The sequence below is a fragment of the Petromyzon marinus genome, chromosome 46 (assembly GCF_048934315.1).
Source record: "Petromyzon marinus isolate PM22_M1 ecotype Great Lakes invasive population chromosome 46, UKy_Petmar_22M1.pri1.0, whole genome shotgun sequence".
NCBI lineage: Eukaryota > Metazoa > Chordata > Hyperoartia > Petromyzontiformes > Petromyzontidae > Petromyzon > Petromyzon marinus.
Window position 1 is genome coordinate 13,900,079 of NC_133712.1, and position 24,012 is coordinate 13,924,090.

The 24,012-nt window shown below is 55.6% G+C and overlaps 2 protein-coding genes across 3 annotated transcripts; both read right to left on the reverse strand.

Annotated features, from left to right (window-relative positions):
* Positions 1-201: 201 nt before the first annotated feature.
* LOC116952255 (uncharacterized) lies at positions 202-13,145 on the reverse strand. The gene is made up of 4 exons (XM_032971444.2): positions 11,710-13,145; positions 11,140-11,285; positions 7,128-8,624; positions 202-2,200 (listed from the first exon to the last, which is right to left on the reverse strand). The coding sequence occupies exons 1-4, from the start codon at positions 12,011-12,013 to the stop codon at positions 1,961-1,963; spliced, it is 2,187 nt and encodes a 728-aa protein (XP_032827335.2). The 5' UTR covers positions 12,014-13,145; the 3' UTR covers positions 202-1,960.
* A 133-nt stretch (positions 13,146-13,278) lies between these two features.
* Positions 13,279-22,948, reverse strand: NOL9 (nucleolar protein 9). Of its 2 annotated transcripts, none has more exons than XM_076074226.1 (13): positions 22,633-22,948; positions 21,454-22,131; positions 21,099-21,324; positions 20,544-20,722; positions 20,117-20,249; positions 19,511-19,604; positions 18,899-18,996; positions 18,033-18,200; positions 17,349-17,619; positions 16,837-16,948; positions 16,260-16,458; positions 15,913-16,046; positions 13,279-13,782 (listed from the first exon to the last, which is right to left on the reverse strand). In XM_076074226.1, the coding sequence occupies exons 2-13, from the start codon at positions 22,066-22,068 to the stop codon at positions 13,663-13,665; spliced, it is 2,349 nt and encodes a 782-aa protein (XP_075930341.1). In that variant the 5' UTR covers positions 22,069-22,131; positions 22,633-22,948; the 3' UTR covers positions 13,279-13,662. The 2 variants fall into 2 exon arrangements, with proteins under 2 accessions (XP_075930341.1, XP_075930340.1); XM_076074225.1 differs by lacking the exon at positions 22,633-22,948 and adding an exon at positions 22,460-22,565.
* Positions 22,949-24,012: the final 1,064 nt, after the last annotated feature.

Consider the following 24,012-nt stretch of genomic DNA (forward strand, 5'->3'; position numbering starts at 1 on the left):
GGCGATGTTTACAAATCGCCTCAGGTACTTATTTGAGGCTGAGTCGACCTAGGGGAGGCCCAGAACCGGTTCAGATAATCGTCACTGGTGTTGGCCGTGAGCGGGAATCGAACCCTGGTCGCCGGGTTCATAACACAGCGCGCTAACCGCTGCAAACACACATATACACACAAAGATCCCAAATATAGCAATCACACACTGTTGGGGGCAAATGTTTTTTGTTTGTATGTTAGCGAGCACCTACTAAGACCAGCACGGCGCACGTACACACACGTCACGTCCACGCGCGTCTTGTCGCGAGCGTTATTCACATAGAGACATTTGTGTGTTTGCGAGGTTATATTCACTCGTGCGTTACTACGTCGCGTGTATTTCGTGCAAGTTCAAGTGGCGTTTGCGTGCAGCCATCGACGCAGCGTGGGGGACTCCACGAAAAACACAAACACACACACAGACACACACACAGACGCACACACAGACACACCCCCCCCCCCCCCAAATAAACGAGAGCACGAATCGCCAGCGCGCCACGAAACGTCGAAGCCGTCCTTCAACGCCACGAGGTGCTGACACGGAACATCGGGCTTAAAAGGGAAAAAAGTGACCCGGTGGAACAAACGTGGAATCGAGCGATCGCGCGTTTGCGAGCTCCTCTCCCAGCGAGAAGTCACTTCACACTGACCCCACCTCCTCGGGGGGCCACGGTGACCTTTGGGTGCCGGGGTCATCAGGGGGGGGGGGGGGTCTGGGTTAGAGTCGGGATTAGGGTTGGGGTTGGTTGGAGGTTGGGAATTCGGGGTCGTGGATAGGGTTAGTAGGGTCAGATGGTATTCAGGTCTCTGGCTAGGCATGGAGCTCGAAATCATGATTTAGGCTCGGGGATAGGGTTAGGCACAGAGGTGGAGTTGAGGAATGATTTAGGGTCAGAGTTGGGGTTTTGATTCGGATTCGCATTGGAGTTAGAGACTCGCGTAGCTTTCGGATTAGGGCGAGGATTAGGGTTTGGGTTCGAGTTGGGATTAGGGTTCAGGTTAGGATTGGGGTTAGAGTAAGGCTTAGGGTTTGGGTTGAGGCTCAAGTTAGGGTTGGCGTTAAGGTTGGGATTAGGGCTAGGGTTTGGGTTGTGGTTAGGGTTATAACTGGGATTAGGGTTAGGGTTGGGTTGGCCTTAGGGATTATTCACGCTTGGAATGAGGATTTTGATTGGAGTTTGGGGGGCAGGGCCAAGTTGGGCAGACGCTGGCGTCACCACCAGGACACGCGCTATCGATCCGGGCTCCTCCTCCATCCGGGGTGAGACAGGGCGAGGAGGACGAATTGGAGGGGAAAGGGGAATCTGGTGCTCGAGTGGCGCCCTTAGTAGGCAATCGCAGACACAAGCACGTGACGGCACCCCCCCCCCCCCACCTGCCTGCAGTCTCACGCGACCAGGTGGTGTGCAGGCGAGTAAATCTGTGTGCAGGTGAGAATGTGAACAGGTGGGATCGCGGGTCCAAGTGAGATTGCGTATCTAAGTGAGATCGTGTGTCCAGGTGAGGCCGCCTGTCCAGGTGAGGTTGCGTATCCAGGTGAGGCCGTGTTGCCAGGTGAGGTCGCGTGTCCAGGTGAGGCAGCGTGTTTAGGTGAGGCAGCATGTCCAGGTGAGGCCGCGTGTCCAGGTGAGATTGCGTTGCCAGGTGAGATCGTGTGTCCAGGTGAGGCCGCCTGTCCAGGTGAGGTCGCGTATCCAGGTGAGGTCGCGTATCAAGGTGAGATCGCGTATCCAGGTGAAGCCGCGTGTCTATGTGAGGCAGCGTGTCCAGGTGAAGCAGCATGTTCAGGTGAGGCCGCGTGTCCAGGTAAGGTCGCGTGTCCAGGTGAGGTTACTTGTCCAGGTGAGGCAGTGTGTCCAGGTGAGGCTGCGTGTCTAGGTGAGATCGCTTGTCCAAGTGAGATCGCGTGTCCTGCTGAGGTCGCTTCTCTACAGGTGTGTGTCCTCCTCCTCGTGGTGCTCTCTCTTGCTTGGAGCCCCGGGGTGTGAGGCGTGCTGGGGGGCCCAGGGGGGTCTGGCCACGCCCGGAGGGACCCCTCGTGGAGGGGGCAGCCCCGGCCCGGGCCCCCCATTCCAGCTGTGGGGCCGCTCCTGCATCTCTGGACGGGGGTCCATCGCCGGGTTGTCGTGGCAACCAAAGCGCGGTCCCTGCATCTCCTCGGTGAGCCGCTGCCATGGAAACATGGGACAGAGACAACAACCACAACAACCGCTGAGTGGTGGTGATGTCCCCACAGCGCTTGTGCCAGGCTAGGTGCACTTTGAGCTGATCGCTCTTAGATGACATATGTCAGCCAGCCACTTAACCTTTGAAGCTCCACAGCCCGGACAGGGTCAGGCCGTCCCCATCTCTCCCCGAGCGAATACAAGCAGACCCCGCTTAGCGATGAAGATGTGTTCCTGAAGAAATGAGCCCTCATCGAATCAGCGCTAAAGGGGGCCATTACACCATTGTATATATGGGGATGCGCTCCTGGCAGTGTTATATATTTTTTCTTATTCATATGAGCACTATATGAGGGCTTTATCGGCAAAAGTGCGAATAATAATACAGATGGTAAACATTTCATGAATGCAAAAAAAATTACGTTTGTTAATAACGTCACTAAGTATTATGTACTGTATTCACAAGTGCATTCTATTGTACTCCTACAAGTTAGTGGCGGGGGAGCTGCTGCGCTGCCAATCCGGGATCCTCAGAGTGGAGCTCCGTGAACTTCGTGATGCCCTCAGTCTAAATTTCTGTGGCGAGGTTTCATTTTGCTTGATATGTCATCGCTCCATCTCCGTGATGGACGCGTGCTCTCCAGACGCGTCACGGTGGCTAGACGTTAAGTCCCTCGCCTGGTATGCACGAGGTCGTGGGTTCGATCGCATCCCTGACGCCTGCAGCTGTATATTTGGAGTTTGCGTGTCTCTCCCCGTGGTCGCGTGGATTATTTTTTTCCCCGGGTCCCCCGGTTTTTTTCCTTCACATTTAGAAAGATTGCGTTGAGATGATCTCGATGACGTTGCTGCTATGAATGGCGGGGCCACTTTGTAGAGCTATCGTTTGTGGCCAGATAAGCTCCTGAACAATAAGCTAATACCTCAGTGGGCTTTTCCTGGAAGGATGGGGATGGTTTATTGTTGTATTTGTTTGTGTTTTGATTATTTGTTTAGCTTTCTTGTACTAGGTGTGAAAACCACAGCAAGAAAAATGTTCACACCTGATGATGATTGCTTGTGTTGCAGTCGAAACGTCGTGAGAATTGTATTGTTTTATATTTTTATTATTTTATTGTTTCCCTTCTATGTGACTTTACCGAAAGAACCAAGAATATGAATCCCTGCAGTCACGAAAGCTTTAAATATAAAAATAAAACTTTCTTGTACTTTTGTACTGTTTGTCGTTGTAGCGTTCTAAACGGCCCCTACTGGACATCTGTGAGTAAAAAGAGCTTTATAGCTCATCGGATTCCTCCTGCGATCTAAATACAACATTCTGATTCTGAGCCGGTGCCTGAAGACTCTATCCTGGTCTCACCTGGCTAAACAAATAGATTGTTTCTCTAAAAAAAATAATCGTCACCACGATGCGTAACAATCGAATCGCGGGGGGGAGAGGGGGGTGGCTCAAAGCGTGCGTCGCTCTGATTGGCTCAGCACTTTTAGATGACTCTTTAGATTATTATTTTTTTGTTGTTGTAAATAGTTTCTTCCAGGACAAAGAGCGCTATAACGAATCGGCGTTCTATGGGGTCACTCTAACCAAACTAAACTATTTTTGGTATTTTACCAAGTAAGGCCCATTGAGCTATATAGCTCTTTTTCAGAAGCGATGTGGCCATCACAAATGAAAGCTCTACTCTGTGGCTTATCACGTGGGCATTTATATCAGCTAAATACTCTCTAAACGTGTGTTGTTGATTCTAAACGTGGAGGGGAAAACCGGAGGACCCAGAGAAAAATCCATGCGACCACGGGGAGAACACGAATCTACAACAGGCGTCAGGGTCGGGGTCGAACTCATGAACCTCCTGTACACCAGGCGAGGTAGTTAACATCTCGCCAAGCAAGGTCTGCCTGTACCTCTCCTTCCCCAAACCCTCATAGACGTGCTTGACAAATCTGCAAAGGGGCCGTTCATAAATGATGTCACGCGATTTTTGACGATTTTTGACCCCCCCCTACCCTCGTCGCACGGCGTCACAAAAAGTCAGTCCCCCCCCCTCAAATATGACGTCACCAAGCTCTGCCCCCCCCAAACCATATTTCCATTTTCAAAATAAAACATGCTTCAAATCGCTTTAAACTTTTGTCATTGTAGTGCGTATTTAATGTGGCGCTGCACTCTGATGTTGTAGGAGAAAACATGTATTACAAAGTATATTTAATTAAGTAGAACGTGTTGTCTATATTTATTTAAAGTTGCGCATTTTGATGTGACGTCACATTTCTCAAACCCCTCCCCCCCTCGTCACACATCGTCACAAATGTCTAACCCCCCCCCTCAGGTGCGTGACGTCATTTATGGACGGCCCCAAACCTGTTCCTACGTAGCAGAGATGGGATGGTACAAGGGGTGGGCGAATGAGAGAATTCTCGAATGAATAACGGAGTGAGTGATCAAAATGGGAACCTTTTTGCCAGTGTCAAAGTATGAAATAAAAAATGGTTTTACCCTCTCTGGCAATAAAATAGGAGGTGTTAAGATGTCCATACACCCAAATAGAAACCCTTTTGCAAGGAGTCAAGCCTGCATCAACCACACGCGGTCCTTGTGGTGAACATGCAAAGGAGTGAGTGAGATTTAATAATTAGAGTTGAACACGCTCCCTGAACGGCCACCCCTCCGTAGAGGCCAATATGTTCACTTATCAACCGTTCCCCTGCGAACGACGGGCTGTTGTGGCTACGGTAAATATTAATTCATGCATTGATTAACCACGTTTTTATTTTAATGTTGTGTGCTTATAATGTTGTTAGTATCTTTATGTATTCATATCCATTGCTGAAATGGATTTTCTGTTTGCACAGTCACATAGTCACTTTAAGATGTTTTTCTTGTTGGTGTTTTTGTTTTTTTTGTTGTGGTTGCACCCGATTCAAGAGCCGAATGGCTCACAGGGCTATACCAAAATAAAAAAAAACTGAAACTGAAATGATAAACGTACGTTGTTTGGGTAAAAAAAGGTGTCACTTTCGATACTATCGGAACGAATGAAGCCTTTAAATGCGCATTCCCGAAACTCGCTTAACGACCAAATAATTTTCTTCTTCTTTGGTTCTTTCGGTAAAGTCACGTAGAATGAGAATAAAATAATAAAATAACACAATAAAATTCTCACGACCAAATCATTCCCTATACTCGCTTAACGACCACGTCGCTTAACGGCCGGTTTCGTGGAACCAATCGCTGTCGTTACGAAGAGGGGGCGGGGGGGGGTCCCCTGTACTGGCGTTAATGAGTGAATGACTGACCGTGTGAATGAGTTAATTTCATTTGTTACACGAACGGTCGCGTTGCACCACAGTTTCGCGGCTCTTTTACTGTGCGGCTGCTGCTGGTGCACTTCAGCAGCAGCAGCAACAACAGAGAGGAAACGAGACGGAGTCGAGTGCGGTACAGCTCAGTAGGGGGTAGATCCGGTGGGTACATCAGCCGGTCATCTCAATCAGCCAACCCATGGCACCTGCTGGGTCTGCCCCGAGATACCTGCTGCCAGCAGCGAGCGTTCGGCACTACACGTGATGGCCTCAAAGTGCACCTGGCCTGGCACAGGCACCGTGGTGACGTTACCGTCACTTAGGGGTGAATGACGGCTGTGTTGGTGCAGAAGGGGCCCTTGAGGGATGTTGCACGACCAGCAGACGAAGGAACGAGGTTATTTACCGGTCGTAAACAAGACACCCGAATTACAACCTCCCCCCCCCCGAGTGCAAATACAATGTAATTTACATTTATTTGAAAGGAGCATTCCACGAATGTCTCAAGGTGCCTTGCAAGAATAAGGATAGGCCAAGACAAAACAGAAACTAAAGATAATAAACTGACATAAGAAGATTTCGATTTAAAGCTTTCGTGACTGCAAGGATTCATCTTCTTGGTTCTTTCAGTAAAGTCACCACATAGAATGAGAATAAAACAAAACAAAATAAGACAATAAAATTATCTTCAATGAAGCGCTGTCGTCCCGACAGTTCTGTTCCTTCACCTGAAGAAGGCTACTTGTGTTGTGGCCGAAACGTCGTGAGAATTTTATTGTCTTATTTTGTTTTATTGTTTTATTCTCATTCTACGTGACTTTACCGAAAGAACAGAGAAGATGACTTAAGAAGATGTTTAACGCTGTAGGCTTTCGCGACCAATGTTATCCGTGATAGAGTTTTTTTGGGTAATAACCCGCGATCTAACCCACAAAAACCTCTATTGTGGTTAATAAGATGTGGTATTAAGACGAGACTTGATGAAAGTATCCGCACTGTCGGATGGTCGAATTTCCAAGGGTAGGGAATTCCACAACCGTAGCGCAGACGCAGCGAGTGGCCGCTCACCCCCAGGAACGGAGCCGGGATCGAGGCACGCACAGGAGAGAAAAAGGCGCCAGAATAAAGGTCGGTACCAGGTGCAAGTGATTTGTGTTTTAAGTCTTAATAGGGACACAGGGGACGTGAATGGGGAGAATCAAACTGGAGATGAGCGGGTAAGGGTTTGTCATAAACTCGGAGCAGCAATGCGTAAACACTTTTTTTTTACCAAAACAAAGTTATAACAAATCGAATATTTTAATGGGAATAAGGAGGCACTTCTGAGACTACGGAACGGAGTTGGAGAAACTAAGTGGTCCTTTCGGTAAATGGCGGATTTAAGATGACATTTAGGATGAAGACAGCCCAGTCATGGTCTCGCCACATATCCAGATTTGAGTTGACCTGCAGGTTGCAATGATTGGTTATATAATTGGCCTCAAAGCCAAAACGCAGAGTGGAGTGGTTTAGTGTAACGAGATGTTTTAAGGAATGTTTTGCAGCAAGGCGGTAGATGGTGTCGCTCATATAAATGAGCGTGTGAGTTTGTGAAAACTGAGTGACCGTGAGTGAATGAGTCGCGTACCCCACTCTTCGCTCTCCGCGCGCTCCTCCTCCACGCGGCGCACGCGGCCGCCAGTGCCAGGAGCAGTGCACACGCCACTCCCAGTGCCCCCAGCAGGGCGGGGAGGGGGGGGCCCCGGGGATCCTCTCCACCTGCAGGGGCCCCGGCCTCCTCATCCTCTGCAGGGTCCCTCGTGCCCCCAGTCTCCTTCCCCGCACGCCCCCCAGCCTCCTTCCTCCCAGGGCCTCCAATCCCGTCCTCCCTGTTAAGGCCCCCAGTCTGCACCTCTCCATGAGGGCCCCTATGGTCCCCGCTCTCTCTCACAAGGCCTCCAATCTCATCCTCCTCCACAGGGCCCCCAGCCTCGTCCTCCCTCCCAGGGCCCCCGGTCTCCTCCCTCCCAGGGCCCTCGGTCTCCTCCCTCCCAGGGCCCCCAGCCTCCTCCCTCTCAGTCTCTTCTTCATCCCTCCCAGGGCCCCAAATATCTTCCCTCCCAGGGCCCTCGGTCTCCTCCCTACCAGGGCCCTCGGTCTCCTCCCTCCCAGGGTCCTCGGTCTCCTCCCTTCCTGGGCCCCCTGCCTCCTCCCTCTCAGTCTCCTCCTCCCTCCCTGGGCCTCCAGTCTCTCCCACTGGGCCCCCAGTCTCCTCCCTCCCAGGACCCTCGGTCTCCTCCCTCCCAGGGCCCTCGGTCTCCTCCCTCCCTGGGCCCCCAGACTCCTCCCTCCCTGGGCCCCCTGCCTCCCCCCTCTCAGTCTCCTGCTCCCTCCCTGGGCCCCCAGTCTCTCCCACTGAGCCCCCAGTCTCCTCCCTCCCAGGGCTCTCGGTCTCCTCCCTCTCAGAACCTCCAGTCTCCTCCTCCCTCTCTGAATCCACAGTCTCCTCCTCCCTCCCTGGGCCCCCAGTCTCTCCCACTGAGCCCCCAGTCTGCTCCCTGCCAGGGCCCTCGGTCTCCTCCCTCTCAGAACCTCCAGTCTCCTCCTCCCTCCCTGGGTCTACAGTCTCCTCCTCCCTCCCTGGGTCCACAGTCTCTCTCACTGGGTCCCCAGTTTCCTCCCTCCCAGGGCCCTCGGTCCCCTCCCAAGCCTCCTCCTCCCTTACGAGATCCCCAGTCTCTTCCCTCCCAGGGCCCTCAGCCTCATTCTCCCTCCCTGGACCCCCAGTCTCTCTCACTGGGTCCAAAGTCTCCTCTCTTTCAGGGCTCTCGGTCCCCTCCCTCCCAGGGCCCCCAGCCTCATTCTCCCTCCCAGGGCCCCCAGTCTCTCCCACTGGGCCCCCAGTCTCCTCCCTCTCAGGGGTCCCAGTCTCTTCCCTCTCAGGGCTCTCAGTCCCCACCCTCCCAGGGCCCCCAGCCTCATTCTCCCTTCCTGGACCCCCAGCCTCATTCTCCCTCCCAGAGCCCCCAGTCTCTCCCACTGGGCCCCCAGTCTCCTCCCTCTCAGGGCTCTCAGTCCCCTCCCTCCCAGGGACCCCAGCCTCCTCCTCCCTCCCGATTTCTTCAACCCCACGTTCTCCAACCTCCTGAACACACAGAGGAGACAACAATATTGGCCACGAAGTGGCGGCGATGTCACCAGAGCGCTTGTGCCAGACTAGGTGCTCTTTTGATGTCATGTAAAGTGTTGTAGGCTCGCTGATAGGTCACGGCACAGACCCATGTGCCATGAGCTGAATGAGATGACTGGTAGATGCACCACCTGTGCCAATTTGTTGCGTTTTAGCCACCCGACGCTCCGCTCGTTGTTGTGAGCGTCGCTCCTGCGCCCTCTGTTGTTGTTGGAGGGCGACTGCCTCCACCTGCCCAGTAGCGTCCTTCACGTGCCTCCTTCACAGAGGTCGATCTTGACACCGCTGGTACGATCCTTCGGCAAGCCTACTCAGGTCCACATCCTCGCTTGCCTGCATCAGTCCATCTCTTCTCTAGCCCGTTGCCGTGCCCGTTTAGCTTCCTCTATCTGGCCAAACAGAAACTGCATCGCCAGCTCTTTCAAGGACGTATTTAACCAGTCCAGCCTGGTTAAACGCGTCTTCTTTCGTACGGCTGATGTAGACAACTACCAGTGCCGGATTAAGCGGGGCCTGCAACATATGTTATAAAGGGGCCCTGCTTTTTTTTTTAAACACGTAAATATTGAAACATTTTTTACTTACTTAGTAGAGCAATTGTATTTTTCATTTGCTATACAGCTAGATAGAACGACAAATCGCTCACCTTAAACACCGAGTCGTTCATAAAGTTTAAGGCAGTATAGTACTATAGTAATAGAGCAAGTGCAGAATAACTGAATCGGAATTGATAGCTTGAAAGCATTTAGCGCAGGGCCCTTGAAATGTGCGGGGCCCGTAAAATATGCTACTTTTGCTACGAGGATAACCCGGCACTGACTACTACAATTGCACATTCAGGGGGTCAAGGCCAGATAACCGCGTCAGAAGCGGCGGCGTTGTATCGCTGTGATGTCTCCTTCGTATTTGTGGATCGGGCATTGCGTTGTTATACGTTGCATATGGTCTGTTCTGGATGACCACAGTCGCACACCAAAGAGTTTTTATTTTTATTTTATTTTAATGTATGCATCAGGTATCCGAATCTGCCATAGTTTGTGGTTTAGGGTGGACTATGGGTTTCGTTAGAAGATCAAACTCTGGGATTTTCCATGATGGTTGTAGGCAGGCCAGCCTGAACGTTTTGAACCGGTGCAGATGTTACATTCGATGGCTCCACGTTTCGCAAGCATAGAGAAGGGAGGGCATAACTGTGGCCGATAAGCCCCGGAGGTTCGTGTGGAGCGACAGACCAAATCGCTCCCACGCAGCAGCGTTACGCAGCAAATTAAAAATAATGCCACTCCAGTGAACCTGGAGTGAGACCACGGCTGCCAAGACGGAGCTGGTCACAAGCACACTGCCCGGGGGGGGCACGGAAACTCCTCCATTATCTCCACAACTGCCCATCACTCACGGGGAGTCAAAATGGCTTGGGCGATCAACGACGCAGAAATACCGAGGCGGGTTCTTCGGCGTGAACACGGAGGTTGACGCACAGACAGCGTGCGTCGGTGTTGTGGAGTGATGCAAGCGGTTGAGGGCTACGGGAGAGGGGTTATGGGGGGGTTCAGGAGCAGCATGGGTCTGCCCCCCTCCTTCCCCCATCTGTCGAGGTAAATCCCCGCGTGTAATCTGCGCTAAAGCCGGTAACGGGAGTTGGCCTCCCTTTACACGGGTCTCTCCCCTTCCCTCCCCTCGGTGCAGCTCCCATCTCGCATACCTCTTATCTCCCCACTCGTCTACATCCTACCCCCCCCGACCCCCCGGACCCCCCCCCTAATGAAAGCGTCGTGGCTGAGTCCAGACTTACAAATCCACGGCTCAATGGCCGCTCGCCCCCCCACCTCTCTCCCCGTGTGGATCAAGAACAGAAGAACAAAGAACATTCATAGTCCAGCCCTGCCCCCAACCATCCACCCCCATACCACCATCATCACCAACTACCACCACGATTATCAGCATCATCACCACCACCATCAACAACAACCGCCGCTCACCTCTAAGTGGCGGTGACGTCACCACGGCATTTGTGCCAAGCTAGGTGCACTTCCATCACTACCCCACCATCACTACCCACCATCACTACCCCTATCAGCATCACTATCCCACCATTACTATACCCCTATCATCATCACTACCCCACCATCACTACCCCTATCAGCATCACTACCCCACCATTGCTATACCCCTATCATCATCACTACCCCACCATCACTACCCCACCATTACTATACCCCGATCATCATCACTACCCCACCACCACTACCCCACCATTGCTATATCCCTATCATCATCACTACCCCACCATCACTACCCCACCATTACTATACCCATATCATCATTACCCCACCATCACTATCCCACCATCACTATACCCCTATTAGCACCACTACCCCTATCATCATCACTACCCCACCATTACTATACCCCTATCATCATCACTGCCGCTATCAACACCACGATCACCACCACCCCTCCCCGCCCACACCTGCCGGGACGGGGTCCCACCGGAGTCACGTGGAGTCACAGGTGCGCTAGTGGGCGTGGTCTGTGGAGGCCCTGCCGTCTCCTGATTGGTCGGAGCCTGGGCGCCGGGCGTGACGTCACTCGGTTCAAAATCCACCGCCTCACCACCTGCACACATCACCACCATCGTTACCATCACCATCGTTATAATCACCATCGTTACCATCACCACCACCATCACCACCATCACCACCACCATCGTTACCATCACCAACATCATAACCATCACCAACATCATTACCACCATCACCAACATCATTACCACCATCACGAACATCATCACCATCATTGCTATCACCAACATCATTACCACCAACATCATTAATCACCACCAATAATACCACCATCACCAATATCATTATCCCCATCACCAACATCATTAACCACCATCACCAACACCATTACCACCAACATCAACACCATCAATATCACCAACATCACCACCGACGTCAACAAATCACCATTACAATAACCACCAACCACCGCTAACTAATCCCCACACACCACACTGCGTGTCCGAGTTCCCCGTCACCTGTTGGCTGCGGAGTCTCAAAGTTCGTGGACGACAGAGGGGGGGTCCCAGGGGGTACGGTGGGGGTGCCGGGGCCAGAGGTCCACGTTGAGACCCCGGACGTCGGGGTCCTGGCTTGCCGAACCCCTTGCTCGTCTGCTTCAGTGCTCGGCTGCCCTCCATCACCACCATCACCACCACCACCACCGTCACCAACATCACCACCGTCACCAACAGCGGCTCGAGCAGTGAGCAGCAGTAGCAGCAGAGTCGCGTACGGTGCAGTGGAGCGCAAAGACATCACCACCACCATCATCATCACCATCACCGCGAGGTAGCGATGGCGGCTGACATCGCTCCTGACAATTCACAACTTGGAGCCCTTTGGGGGGTGAGCGATGGAGGGGGGGGGGGATGGTGGATGATGAGGGGGGATGGTGGATGGAGCGTGAGGGGCCTGGGTGAGGGATGGTGGAGGGTGATGGTGGATGGACGATGATGGGATGATGGTGGATGGAGGGCGAGGGATGGTGGTGATGGGCCCCGTGTAAACCTCCCGAGCGTCGCCCCGTCCCGTTAAAAATAAAAACTCCCGTGATGGGGGAGAGGCGGGGAGAGCGGGGAGAGCGATGAAAGAGAGTGGGAGAGAGGCAAGAGTGGGGGCGGGGGGGGGTTCATCTATCCTCAGTGCGCGCCCAGCGGTTACCATGGAGACGGGATGAGAGGGGAGAGCGGGAGAGATGGGAGGAGTGGAGAGATGGGAGGAGTGGAGAGATGGGAGGAGTGGAGAGATGGGAGGAGGGGAGAGATGGGAGGAGGGGAGAGCGGAGAGATGGGAGGGGAGAGCGGGAGAGATGGGAGGAGGGGAGAGCGGGAGAGATGGGAGGAGTGGAGAGATGGGAGGAGGGGAGAGATGGGAGGAGGGGAGAGCGGAGAGATGGGAGGAGGGGAAAGTGGAGAGATGGGAGGAGGGGAGAGCGGGAGAGATGGGAGGAGGGGAGAGATGGGAGGAGGGGAGAGCGGAGAGATGGGAGGAGGGGAAAGTGGAGAGATGGGAGGAGGGGAGAGCGGGAGAGATGGGAGGAGTGGAGAGATGGGAGGAGGGGAGAGATGGGAGGAGGGGAGAGTGGAGAGATGGGAGGAGGGGAGAGCGGAGAGATGGGAGGAGGGGAGAGCGGGAGAGATGGGAGGAGGGGAGAGATGGGAGGAGGGGAGAGCGGGAGAGATGGGAGGGGAGAGATGGGAGGAGGGGAGAGCGGGGAGTGAGGGGACTGGCGTTGATATGGACGGAAGTGCAGAGGCGAGAGAACGGAGGAGACGGGAGTTGATGGACGACTGACGCGGGATGAGAGGGGAGACGAGAGTGAGATGAGGCGAGAGTGGGAGATGGCGAGACGGGGGAGAGCTTAGGGAGCGGGGGTGAAGAGTGGGAGACGGAGCTGGGGATGGAGGGAGAAGAAACTTGGGGGGGCGGGGGATTGGGGGGGAGGGGTTGGATGGGGGGGGATTGGAGTGGGCGGGGGATTTTGTGGAGGGTTTGGGGGGGCGGGGCTACCCCCTCCTCCCGTCATTCAGGTCGCCAACAGCGGATGCAAAATCAAGAGAACTTTATTGATATTGACTTTAACAAAACTTTACACGAGCACAGACGCCACGTGATGTGTGATGTTATGGCGATGTTGAGCAAGTAATAAGCTGTGTAATGGGCCAGTCCTCCTTTGCCGGTGTGACCCAGTGTGTTGTGATGCTGTGAGATGTGGCGTGCTACTGGCGTGATGCCGGTGTGATGCTGTGAGATGTTGCGTGATGCCGGTGTGATGCTGTGAGATGTGGCGTGCTACTGGCGTGATGCCGGTGTGATGCTGTGAGATGTTGCGTGATGCCGGTGTGATGCTGTGAGATGTGGCGTGCTACTGGCGTGATGCCGGTGTGATGCTGTGAGATGTGGTGTGCTGCTGGCGTGAAGTGCTGGCGTCACGACTGCGCTTGCCGCCCCGGTCTCTTGTGGTTGCGAGTGACGCGGAGTTGTCCGGAGCCGGCGAGACGCACGGAGTAGAGGCCCGAGACGTAGGGCAACTCGCCCCGCACGCCGTGCTGGAGGACGGGGACACGACGGGGACACGACGGGGACACGACGGGGACACGACGGGGACACGACGGGGACACGACCGGGACACGGAGACACAGCGGGGACACGGAGACACGGAGACACGACGGGGACACGACGGAGACGCGAGACAGAGACACGATGGGAATACGACACGGAGGCACGGCGGAGACACGGCGGAGACACGGCGGGGACACGAAACGGAGACGCGACGGGGAACACACAGCGGGGACACGACACAGGGACACAACGGGGAGAGACACGGGGACAGGTTCAGACACTGTTAATCACACGAACAGCAGTGACGTCGCGCGCAACACAGAGACGCAACAAACAAAAACGGCTGCCACAGCAGCAGAAGCAGCGACGACAACAGCCACAATGGCCCGAGTCACTCTTTTAATCTGTAATGAGGGCGCGCATTCCTCAACAATCACATGCTCACCGCTCGCACACACACACACACACAAAGATCTCCCCGTGGAGCCTCAACAGAATCGTGCGGCGAGTGCTGCCCGCGAGCAGCACCTATGAGAGCCGTAGAACGGCACGCGAGGGGGTGTGTGGCCAGCGCCACGCCCGACCGCCTTTGTCTCCCCAGCGGCGATGTTTACACACCGCAGAAGTTATCCATTTAAGACCGAGTGGACCTAAGGGAGGCTTCAGCACCAGTTCACACATTCGTCACGGCTTCTCGGGTGATGGGGGGAGCTGGGTATGGGGGAGGAGGGAGCTGAGGAGTGGGGGATCGTGCCCCCCCCCCCCCCCCCGTGTGAGAGTTATTGTCTCGGCCGTTATCTTCACGAGCCAGCCACGTGTGGGGGGAGGGGTTAGTAGTGTGCCCCCCCCACTCCTTTCCCCCTAACCACGGCATAGCCGCCCATGTTAACAACAACATTACTACTGCCACCACCTTCATCCCCACCACACCACCATCAACAACAACCACAGTTCCCCACTGAGTGGCGGTGACATTACTATGGCACTTGTGCCAGGCTAGGTGCACTTCGCTCCCTACTGTGCCACATTTCTTCATTTTAGCCGCCCGGCGTTTCGCTAGTTGTTGTGAGCGTCGCTCCTCTACCCTCCACCGTTGTTGGAGGGCGACTGCATCCAAATTCCCAGTAGCGTCCTTCACGAGCCTCCTCCACATAGGCCAATATTGACACCGCTGGTACCAGTCATCGGTAAGTCCACTCAGCTCCACATCCTTCTGTTCAACATCACTCCATCTCTTCTCTAACCCGTGCCGCGCCCATTTAGCCCCCTCTATCCGGCCAAACAGAAGCTGCTTGGGCATGGGGTGGCTGGGCATGCAGCCTACTCAGCCCAACTGATGACTGTATCCAGATTTTTCAAGGATCTGTGAACTCCACACACAATGCAGTCTGGATAAACCCAGGATGGATTGTAGGCAGGCCAGCCTGAATGTTTCTAACTGGTGGAGATGTTCCTTCAGGGGGGGTCTACGTTTTCCTAGCGTAGAGAAGGGAGGGCATAACTGTGGCCATGAAGACCCGAAGCTTCATGTGGAGCGAAAGGCCAGGTAGCTTCCAAAAAGCTGATGAAAATATAATCAGTTTAACAAGTAGGCTTTCGCGACCAATATCATCCATAATACAGGTTTTTTTGGGTTAGATCACGGAAATATATAAATGGGTCGTTAAACCCGCCACCACTCGACACGGCCAACTAGTAAGGGTTGTCACGTAAACAGAACGCACCAATTCGTCACTAGTACAGCACACCGGTGTGTTGGAAAACCAAGCCACAACATTCACAAACTGAGTATGACGTTTCGCCAGTAATTACAACTAGCTTAATCAGGTGACAGCCAGATTTGTGGAGAAGTCTTCCTGTTTTGTTCCTTAATCACCACCAACACCACCACCACCACTATCCTCATGACCACAATCCCCAACAAGACCACCGCTATTCCCACAATCACCACCACCACCATTGCCAAATGTATCAGCACCATCACCACCACCACCACCACGCACAGCACCACTAAAACTACCCTCTAGACGACCATCACCGCAACCAACACAAGGCGTAGTGGTCCCAGTGAGCCAACCCCGACCCCCGGATGGCCCCCCGGATGACCCCCGGGTCACCTGCTTCTTGAGGAGGAGTGGAGGGAGCGGCACGTTTCCGAGCACGAGGAGGTTGACGAGGCGGAGGCGCTCGGGGGCGAGCGGGGTGAGGACGAGCAGCATACCGCGGGGAGCGTCCACCCCACGTACTACGCCTGAGAGCCGCCACGACCACCACATTGTACCGTGAGAACAATCACCAGATGGCAACCACCACAGCAACTGCATTACGCAACAGCCACTATTACTCAACCACGACAACCAAATTACATCCATCAACCCCTCCACACACCCCGGGGTCCCCGTGTCCCTCCCCGGGTCCCCGTGTCCCTCCCCGGGTCCCCCCGCGTCCCCCGCATCCCTCTCACCGAGGCCATAGCAGTGGCAGGGGGGGAGGTCCCCGTGCACGATCAGGGGGGCGTTCGGGGAGACCGTGGGTGAGGGGCGCAGCGGGAGGCCCGGGGGGGCCCGGCAGAGCCCCACGACGCGGGCGTTGAGGGCGTATAGGATGTGGGCGGGGGCCACGGCGCCCGGCGCGCAGTGCAGCGCCACGGAGGAGAGCGGCACCTGCGCGGAGGGGGCACGCGGAGAAGCGCGCAGATAAAGGTCCCCCGTGCAGCCTTCGGCAGGACGTTGGGGAGAGCGCTGTTAACGAGCACCGAACCCCAACCCACGACCACGCCCGACCGCCTCTGTCTATCCCCCGGGGCGATGTTTAAACATCGCACCAGGTACTCTCATTTGAGTCGACTTAGGTGAGGCCCAGGACCAGGTTAAGAAAATCGTCACTGGTGTTTGTGGCGATGAGCGTCAATCGGAACGCGGGCCGCCGTGTTCGTAGCGCAACGCACTAACCGCTGCACGAGACGAAGATCCCCCATATATTTGTACGCACGCACACACTACACGTGCAAGCACACACGCAGTGTTTGTGTGTGCGGGCACCTCGTAGGGAGGCAGCCGGTGAAGGGGCCACAGGGCCCTGGCTCCGGGCGGCTGCAGCTGGCTCAGGTAGGCCAACAGGGACAGCTCCCGCAGTACATTGCTGGGCACCGGCCTGCACTCGACACACACACACACAGCTACAGACAAACATCCCCTGTGTAGCCCAATCGCAATGTCGGGGCAATGCTGTATAGAGAGCGCCTGTTAACGTCGGCACTTCGCACCTACGAGAGTTGGCGGGGTGGCGAGCACCGCACCCGGCCGCCTTTGTCTTCCCGGCCACGATATCATCACGCACCGTGCCAGCTGCTGCTCATTTAAGGCCGAGTCGGCTTGGGGGAGGGAGCCCAGCACCGTTTCATTGATCACGCGGAGCCACTGATGTTGGCCGTGCAAGCTGTGCCGTACCCCTCCCCTCTCACTTTGTGCACCGCGACAGGTTCAGAGTTGGCTACGTAGGATGCAAAAGAAGTCCAACAGACATCCATAAAGGTCAAAGGGTCAGCACTCACATGGCCCTGTATCCCTTGATGGAAGCAAAACTGTTGACGACTTCCAGCAGCTCGTGATCCTCCTCCTCCTCCTCCTCATCCCCCTCCTCCTCATCCTCCTCGTCGTCGTCGCGATCGTGGCTGTCCTCCTCGGGCACCGTCTCCCAGCCGTGCAGGGCGCGCAGGGTGGCAGCCGTCAAGGGCTGGGCCTCGACACCGTTGGGGCTCATCTGCACGACGTGGCTTGGGCGCAGCATCCGGCACAGGTCCACGAGCAGTGCCAGCCCATTACCTAGGAGACGGGGGGGGTTACCGTGTGGGGGTCGCGAGAGAGTTGGGAGAGACGTGTGAATGAGTGGGGCAGCAATAGTGTGCGAGTGTGTGAGAGAGTGAAAATGAGTAACTGGTGCGGTGGTGTGTAAGCTTCAGCATTGGGAAGACAAAGGCGGCCGGGCATGGTGCTGGCCACCCTCCCCCACGTGCACCACTCTGGCCTTAATAGGCGCTCGCTAACATCAATCTTGCTACAACAGCCTGGTAAGGCTGTACGAGGGCTCATTGTCTTTGTGTGTGTGGACATCCGTGACCGGAGAAGAATCTGTGTGTTTATGCACCTGCATCTCATCGTACACTTCCCATACCCACCCCCCATCCAATCCCCCCTTACCCCCCCCCACCCAGCCCCCACCCCCCCTCTTCCTGCACCTTGCACCCATCCCATGGTGTTGACGATGAGCGGCGCGAGGCGTCGGGTGCCGCTTGCGAGGACGACGCTCCGGACCGAAGCGACATAGCGGCTGGGGTCCCGCTCGGGGCTCACGTCGCCGTAGAACACGCAGCTCGCCGCCTCGCGGGGGTGCCCAAACGGGGGGCCTTTGGGGGGCACAAGCGGTTGGGGGGGGCACGGAGGGAGGGGCACGACGAGGGGGGGACGGCCGCAGAAGTTGAGAAATTATTCCTGGAGTCTCAGTTCCTTGGCTTCACCATGGTGTGAGAAGTACAGCGTGAGGGTGAGTGTGTGTGTACACGTGTGTGTGTGCGCGTGTGTGTACACGTGTGTGTGTACACGTGTGTACACGTGTGTGTACACGTGTGTGTACACGTGTGTGTGTGTACACGTGTGTGCGCGTGTGTGTGTGTACGCGCGTGTGTGTGTGTACACGTGTGTGTGTGTACACGTGTGTGCGCACGTGTGTTTGTGGGGAGTGGTAGTGTAGTGGTTAGCGCGCTGCGCTACGAAACCGACAAGCCGAGTTCGATTCCCGCTCACGGTTCAATACCAGTGACAATTATCTGTACCGGTCCTTGGTCTCCCCTAGGTCGACTCAACCTCAAATGAGTCCTGGTGCGATGTGTAAACACTGCCACTGGGGAGACAAAGGCGGCCGGGCGTGGTGCTGGCCACCCATCCCCTCGGGTGCCGTGTCGGCCTTCATAGGTGATCGCTAACAGCGCTTGCCCCGACAGTCTGTTAAGGCTACACAGAGGATCTTTAGTATTTTTTATGCGCGTGAAAGTGACATTTTGTGTGTATCAGCAGGTGAGCACCTCACCGGGTGAGCGAGACTCACCGAAGAGCGGCTGCGTGACGTCGTGGAGAGATATGCAGCCAGGCGGAGTGAACTCCGTCTGCCCCACGTCGCACTCCAGGTATTGTACTCGTGACATACTGTACGCACACAAATACAAAGATCCCCCGTGTAGCCTTTTAACAGACTGTCGGGACCAGTGCAGCTCGTGAGCAACACCTGTGACAGCCAGCGTGGCACACCACTCCCGGCTGCCTTTGTATTCCCGGTGCTGAATTTTTTACACACCATGCCAATTACTAATTTTTAAGGCTGAGTCGACCTACGGGGAGGCTCAGGACCGGTTCATATATTCGCCACTCGTTGGTCGCGAGCGGGATTGGAACTTTGGTCGGCAGCACAATCTGATAACCGCTGCGCCACCGCTCCCCCAAACAGACAGACACGTGTTAACAAAGTTCCCCCATGTAGCCCACACAGGCTGATGGGCAAGTACTGTCACATTGATCCCCCCCCCCTCCACTCCCCATTCATCCCTCCCACCCCCTTGATCCCCCCCCCCACTCTCTACCATGATCGCCCCCTCCCCCCCTGTACCCCCCCCACCCCCGACTCCCTCGCCGATCCCCCTTGATCCCCCGCCGTGGCTCTCACTGATTGAGGAGGGAGTTGAGGAGGAAGCGGTTGAACGTGGATTTCCCAGAGTTCCTCTTCCCGCACACGAGCACCACGGGGTAGTGCACCCCCTCTACTCACACACGTACACAAAGACAAAGAAACCCCATATAGCCTGAATTGACTGTTGGGGCAAGCGCTGCTGCGATTAGCACCTATGAAGGCTGGTGGCAACAGCACGGCACACGAGGGGGTGGGTGGCCAGCACCACGCCCGACCGCCTTTGTCTCCATAGTGGCAATGTTTACACACCGCACTAGGGACTCATTTGAGGCCGAGTCGACCTAGTAGAGGCCTAGGACCGGCTCAGATAATCGTCACTGGTGTTGGCCGTAAGCTGGATTTGAACTCAGGTCGCCGGGTTCGTGGCACACACACACGTTGTGATGGTGATGTTGTGATGGTGATGTTGTGATGGTGATGTTGTGATAGCAATGATATGGTGATGTACCCTCTCTGCAACACGCCGTGACGATGCGTGTCGATGGCGTGACCGTGATGTCGTGATAGCGACGGCGTGATGGTGACGGCGTGATGGTGACGGCGTGCTGGTGATGTTGTGATGGTGATGATATGGTAATGTACCCTCTCTGCGGCACGCAGTGACGATGGTGTCGATGGCGTGTCTGTAGCTCTCGGACACTGCGATCCCCTCTGTCTCCCCCACCTCCTCCACTCCAGCCGCGTGTAGGGGTCCCCGGCTCCTGTGGGGGTCCCCCTGTGCCCCACAAACAACCAGCACCGGCGTCATACAGGGGTGTGTACACAGAAAGTACACTGTACCGGCCTTAATAGATGCTCGCTAACAGCACCGTGTATTACTCCGCGTGATCCCATGCACGACCCCACGTGACCCTGTGTCTGACCCCAGCATGACCCCATGTAACACCACGTGACCCCCTGTAGAAACCCCATGTAACAACGACGTGACCCCACGTATGTCCGCGTGTAATCCCACGTGACGCCGTGCATGACCCCGTGCGACCCCACGTGTAACCCCACGTGACCCCACCGAGCTGGGGGAGAGAAGGCGCGGGGTGGGAGAGAACTCGGAGAGGAAGCGGACGAGCGGGGAGTGCAGCCGGCGCAGGACCAGCACCGCTGACCCTGCGGTGACCCCGCTACCGCCACCACCACCACCAGCGCCACCATCGCCACCGCGCCGCCACCGCAATAACCGCTCCACCGCGCCTGCATGGATTCACGGAGCACAGATGGGGTTAAGAGAAATGCATGGGGTAGCGGAGGAGCTCGAGTCAGTGTTAGGGTGAGGGGCTAATTTGAGCCAGGCCGAGGCGAGTGACCCGGAATAAGAGTGACACTCTGGTCAGGGATACACATGGCCGAGGGTGAGGGACAGGGTGAGGGGCTACATGATGTTAGGGTAGAGAGAGGGTGAGGGACAGGGTAAGGGTTACGGTGAGGGCTCGGGTGAGTGCTGCCCTGCTTTTAGAAATCAAGGCAAAACGGACATAAGAGCGAGGGCACGGCAGGAAGTGAGTGGAGGTGGCAGCAGGAAGTGACACGCTGCGGGAACCAGGGCAGAGGACCGAGGCCTGGGCCGCACCGGCACTGAAGGAGGCGGCGGTGAGCGATTGGCGCAGCCGAGCCGTTCCATCCCCTTTCCCGTGGGGGTCCCCGTGGGGGTCCGGCAGGGCGCGCAGGGAGAGCGCGCGGTGCGTCCGCGGCGACAGGAGCTCCGTGGGCGCGTGGGATGGCGCCAGCTCGAACCCCAGCAGCTCCAGGCGGCCCCGCAGGCAGCGCAGCTCGCAGCAGCCATGCAACGTCAGGGTCTGCGGTGACGGGGGGGGGGCAGAGGGGAACTCCCCCGGGAACCCGAAGAGGGACACAGGAGGGTTAGGGGCTGGGCGTGGAGCAAGAAGTTCCGATGATCTTTATGCGTGATTCGCCAACCCTCTCACCTGACCGGGGTCCATCACCACGACAACGCGGTCTCCCTCTGCGAGGCGATACCCGCCGCTTTCCGGCTCCTCCACCTTCACCTCGTCCACCTCGTCTTCCTCCTCTTCCACCTCTTCATCATCATCATCCTCCTCCACGTCTTCCGTATCGCCCACCTTGCCCAATTCTTCACGATCATCTGCCCTGTCTATCTCGTCATTCTCTTCCATTTCCTCCATCTCATCTACCTCTTCATGCCCCTCGTCCACCTCTTCATCTTCGCTGCTAATGCCGAATTTTTCGGCATCAGTCGATGTCCATTCCTCTGGCCCCGTTCCGGAGCCCGATTGCGGTTCCATCTCCTCTGCGGTGGTTCCCTCGCCTCCCGACTGTGGCTCTGAGTTCACGGGGTCATCACCATCATCATCATCACTGTTGACCCTTCTCCTGACCCACGTGCCGACCCCACGCGTCACCAATCTTCGTCGCACCAGGGTGACCCGGCGTCGATGCCGGGGGTCCTGTCGCAGGGGTCCCAGGGGTCGCAGCAGGGGTCGCCGCAAGGGTCGTCGCAGGCGGAAGGACCCCGACACCGCAAGCAGGCGCGGACGTCGTCGCTGACCTCCCTGCGCCATCGTGGGGATTGTGTCCAGGGGGTCACTCGGGGTGATGGAGGGGGTCAGGGTGGTGATCCTTTCCTGTCATTACAAGGGTATGGCAAGGAGGCAAAGTTAGGACGAGGGTTAGGGCTGGGGGTTAGGACGAGGGCTAGGGCTGGGGGTGAGGACGAGGGTTAGGGCTGGGGGTTAGGACGAGGGTTCGGGTCAAGGATCGTATTAGTTGAAGAGGTTATAGTTCGTGTAAGCGCTGGTGTTGGGGCTCGTGCTGGTGATTGGGCTTGGCGATAGAGCTCGTGTCAGTGTTAGATACAGCGGTTAGTACCAGGGCAAGTGTGGGCGCTGGTGCTAAGTGGCCAGTGTTAGCTGCAGTGGTGTTTGTGGTGGCGTTCATTCAATTCGTTCTCACCTCCGCTGCTGTTGCCCGCGCCTGATATCGCCTCGCTCCTCCTGCCCTGTCCTTAGCCTTGCCCCCCCCCACCCCACACACTGCCCCGTGCCCCCCACACACTCAAAGCTGCCCCGTGCGCCCACTCACAACTGCCCCGTCACCCAAACTCCGCAGTGCTGTGCAGTTTCTACCTTAAACACGTGGAGCCGTGGGGTCTCGCGTCCTCAGTCGCGGATTCGCGGGCTTCGATTCGCGCCTCCGGGCCTCCGCGGGCCGAGTTCGCGCTCCGCTGATTCGCGCGGCCGTGGCGATTCAATCGATTCGCTACACCGATTAATCGCTCGGCGAGGAGCGCGCGGAGAATAAATGGACACAGATTTCTTTCCGCTGTTGCAATAATCGATTCGTGTTTCGCGACAGTCGAAACATTTAACAGAGAGACGCGGCCGTGTGACGATTCACGCGCGCGACACGCGATCCAGAGGCCGCCGATTAGGGGCCGTTCATAAATGACGTCACGCGACTTTGGACGATTTTTGACCCCCCCCCCCTCGTTACACGGCGTCACAAAAAGTCAGAACCCCCCCCTCCTCAAATATGACGTCACAAAACTCTGCCCCCCCCCCAAAAACCATATTTCTATTTTTAAAATAAAACATGCTTCACATCGCTTTAAACTATTGTCATTGTAGTGCGTATTTAATGTGCCGCTGCACTCTGATGTTGTAGGAGAAAACATTTATTTAAAAGTCTAATTAAGTAGAACGTGTCGTCTATATTTATTTAAAGTTGCGCATTTTGATGTGACGTCACATTTCTCAAACCCCCCCCCCCGTCACACATCGTCACGAATGTCTGACCCCCCCCCCCCTTAGGTGCGTGACGTCATTTATGGACGGCCCCTTAACCGTGGATGACAGGTCCACCACAGTCGTGGTAGGGCAAAGTGTGGGTGACTCCCCCTCTCACGCATCTCCCCGTCTCTCTCACCACATCTATAATAGAGGTTTTTGGGTTATTATCGCGTAAATGTGTCGTTAAACCCGTCACCACCCGACACAGCCAACTAGTAAGGGTCGTCACGTAAACAGAACGTGGCCAATTCGTCACTAGTACAGCACTAGTGTATAGTGTAGTGTGTAGAGATGTATAGTGTAGTGTATTGCGTAGTAGTGTATAGTGTAGTGCATAGTGTAGTATACTAGTACAGCACATCGGTGTGTTGGAGAGCCAAGCCACAACATTTACAAACTGAGTACGACGTTTCGCCAGTAATTACAACTAGCTTCATCAGGCGAAAGCCAGATTTGTGGAGAAGTCCACCTGTTTCGTTCCTTATATATCACTTCTCCACAAATCTGGCTGTCGCCTGATGAAGCTAGTTGTTGTAATTATTGGCGAAACGTCGTACTCGGTTTGTAAATGTTGTTGCTTGTCTCTCCAACACACAACCAGTGTGCTGTACTAGTGACGAAGTGGCCACGTTCTAATCTTTGGTTCTTTCGGTAAAGTCACGTAGAAAGTGACTTTACTGAAAGAACCAAAGATTAATTATTGCAGTCACGAAAGCA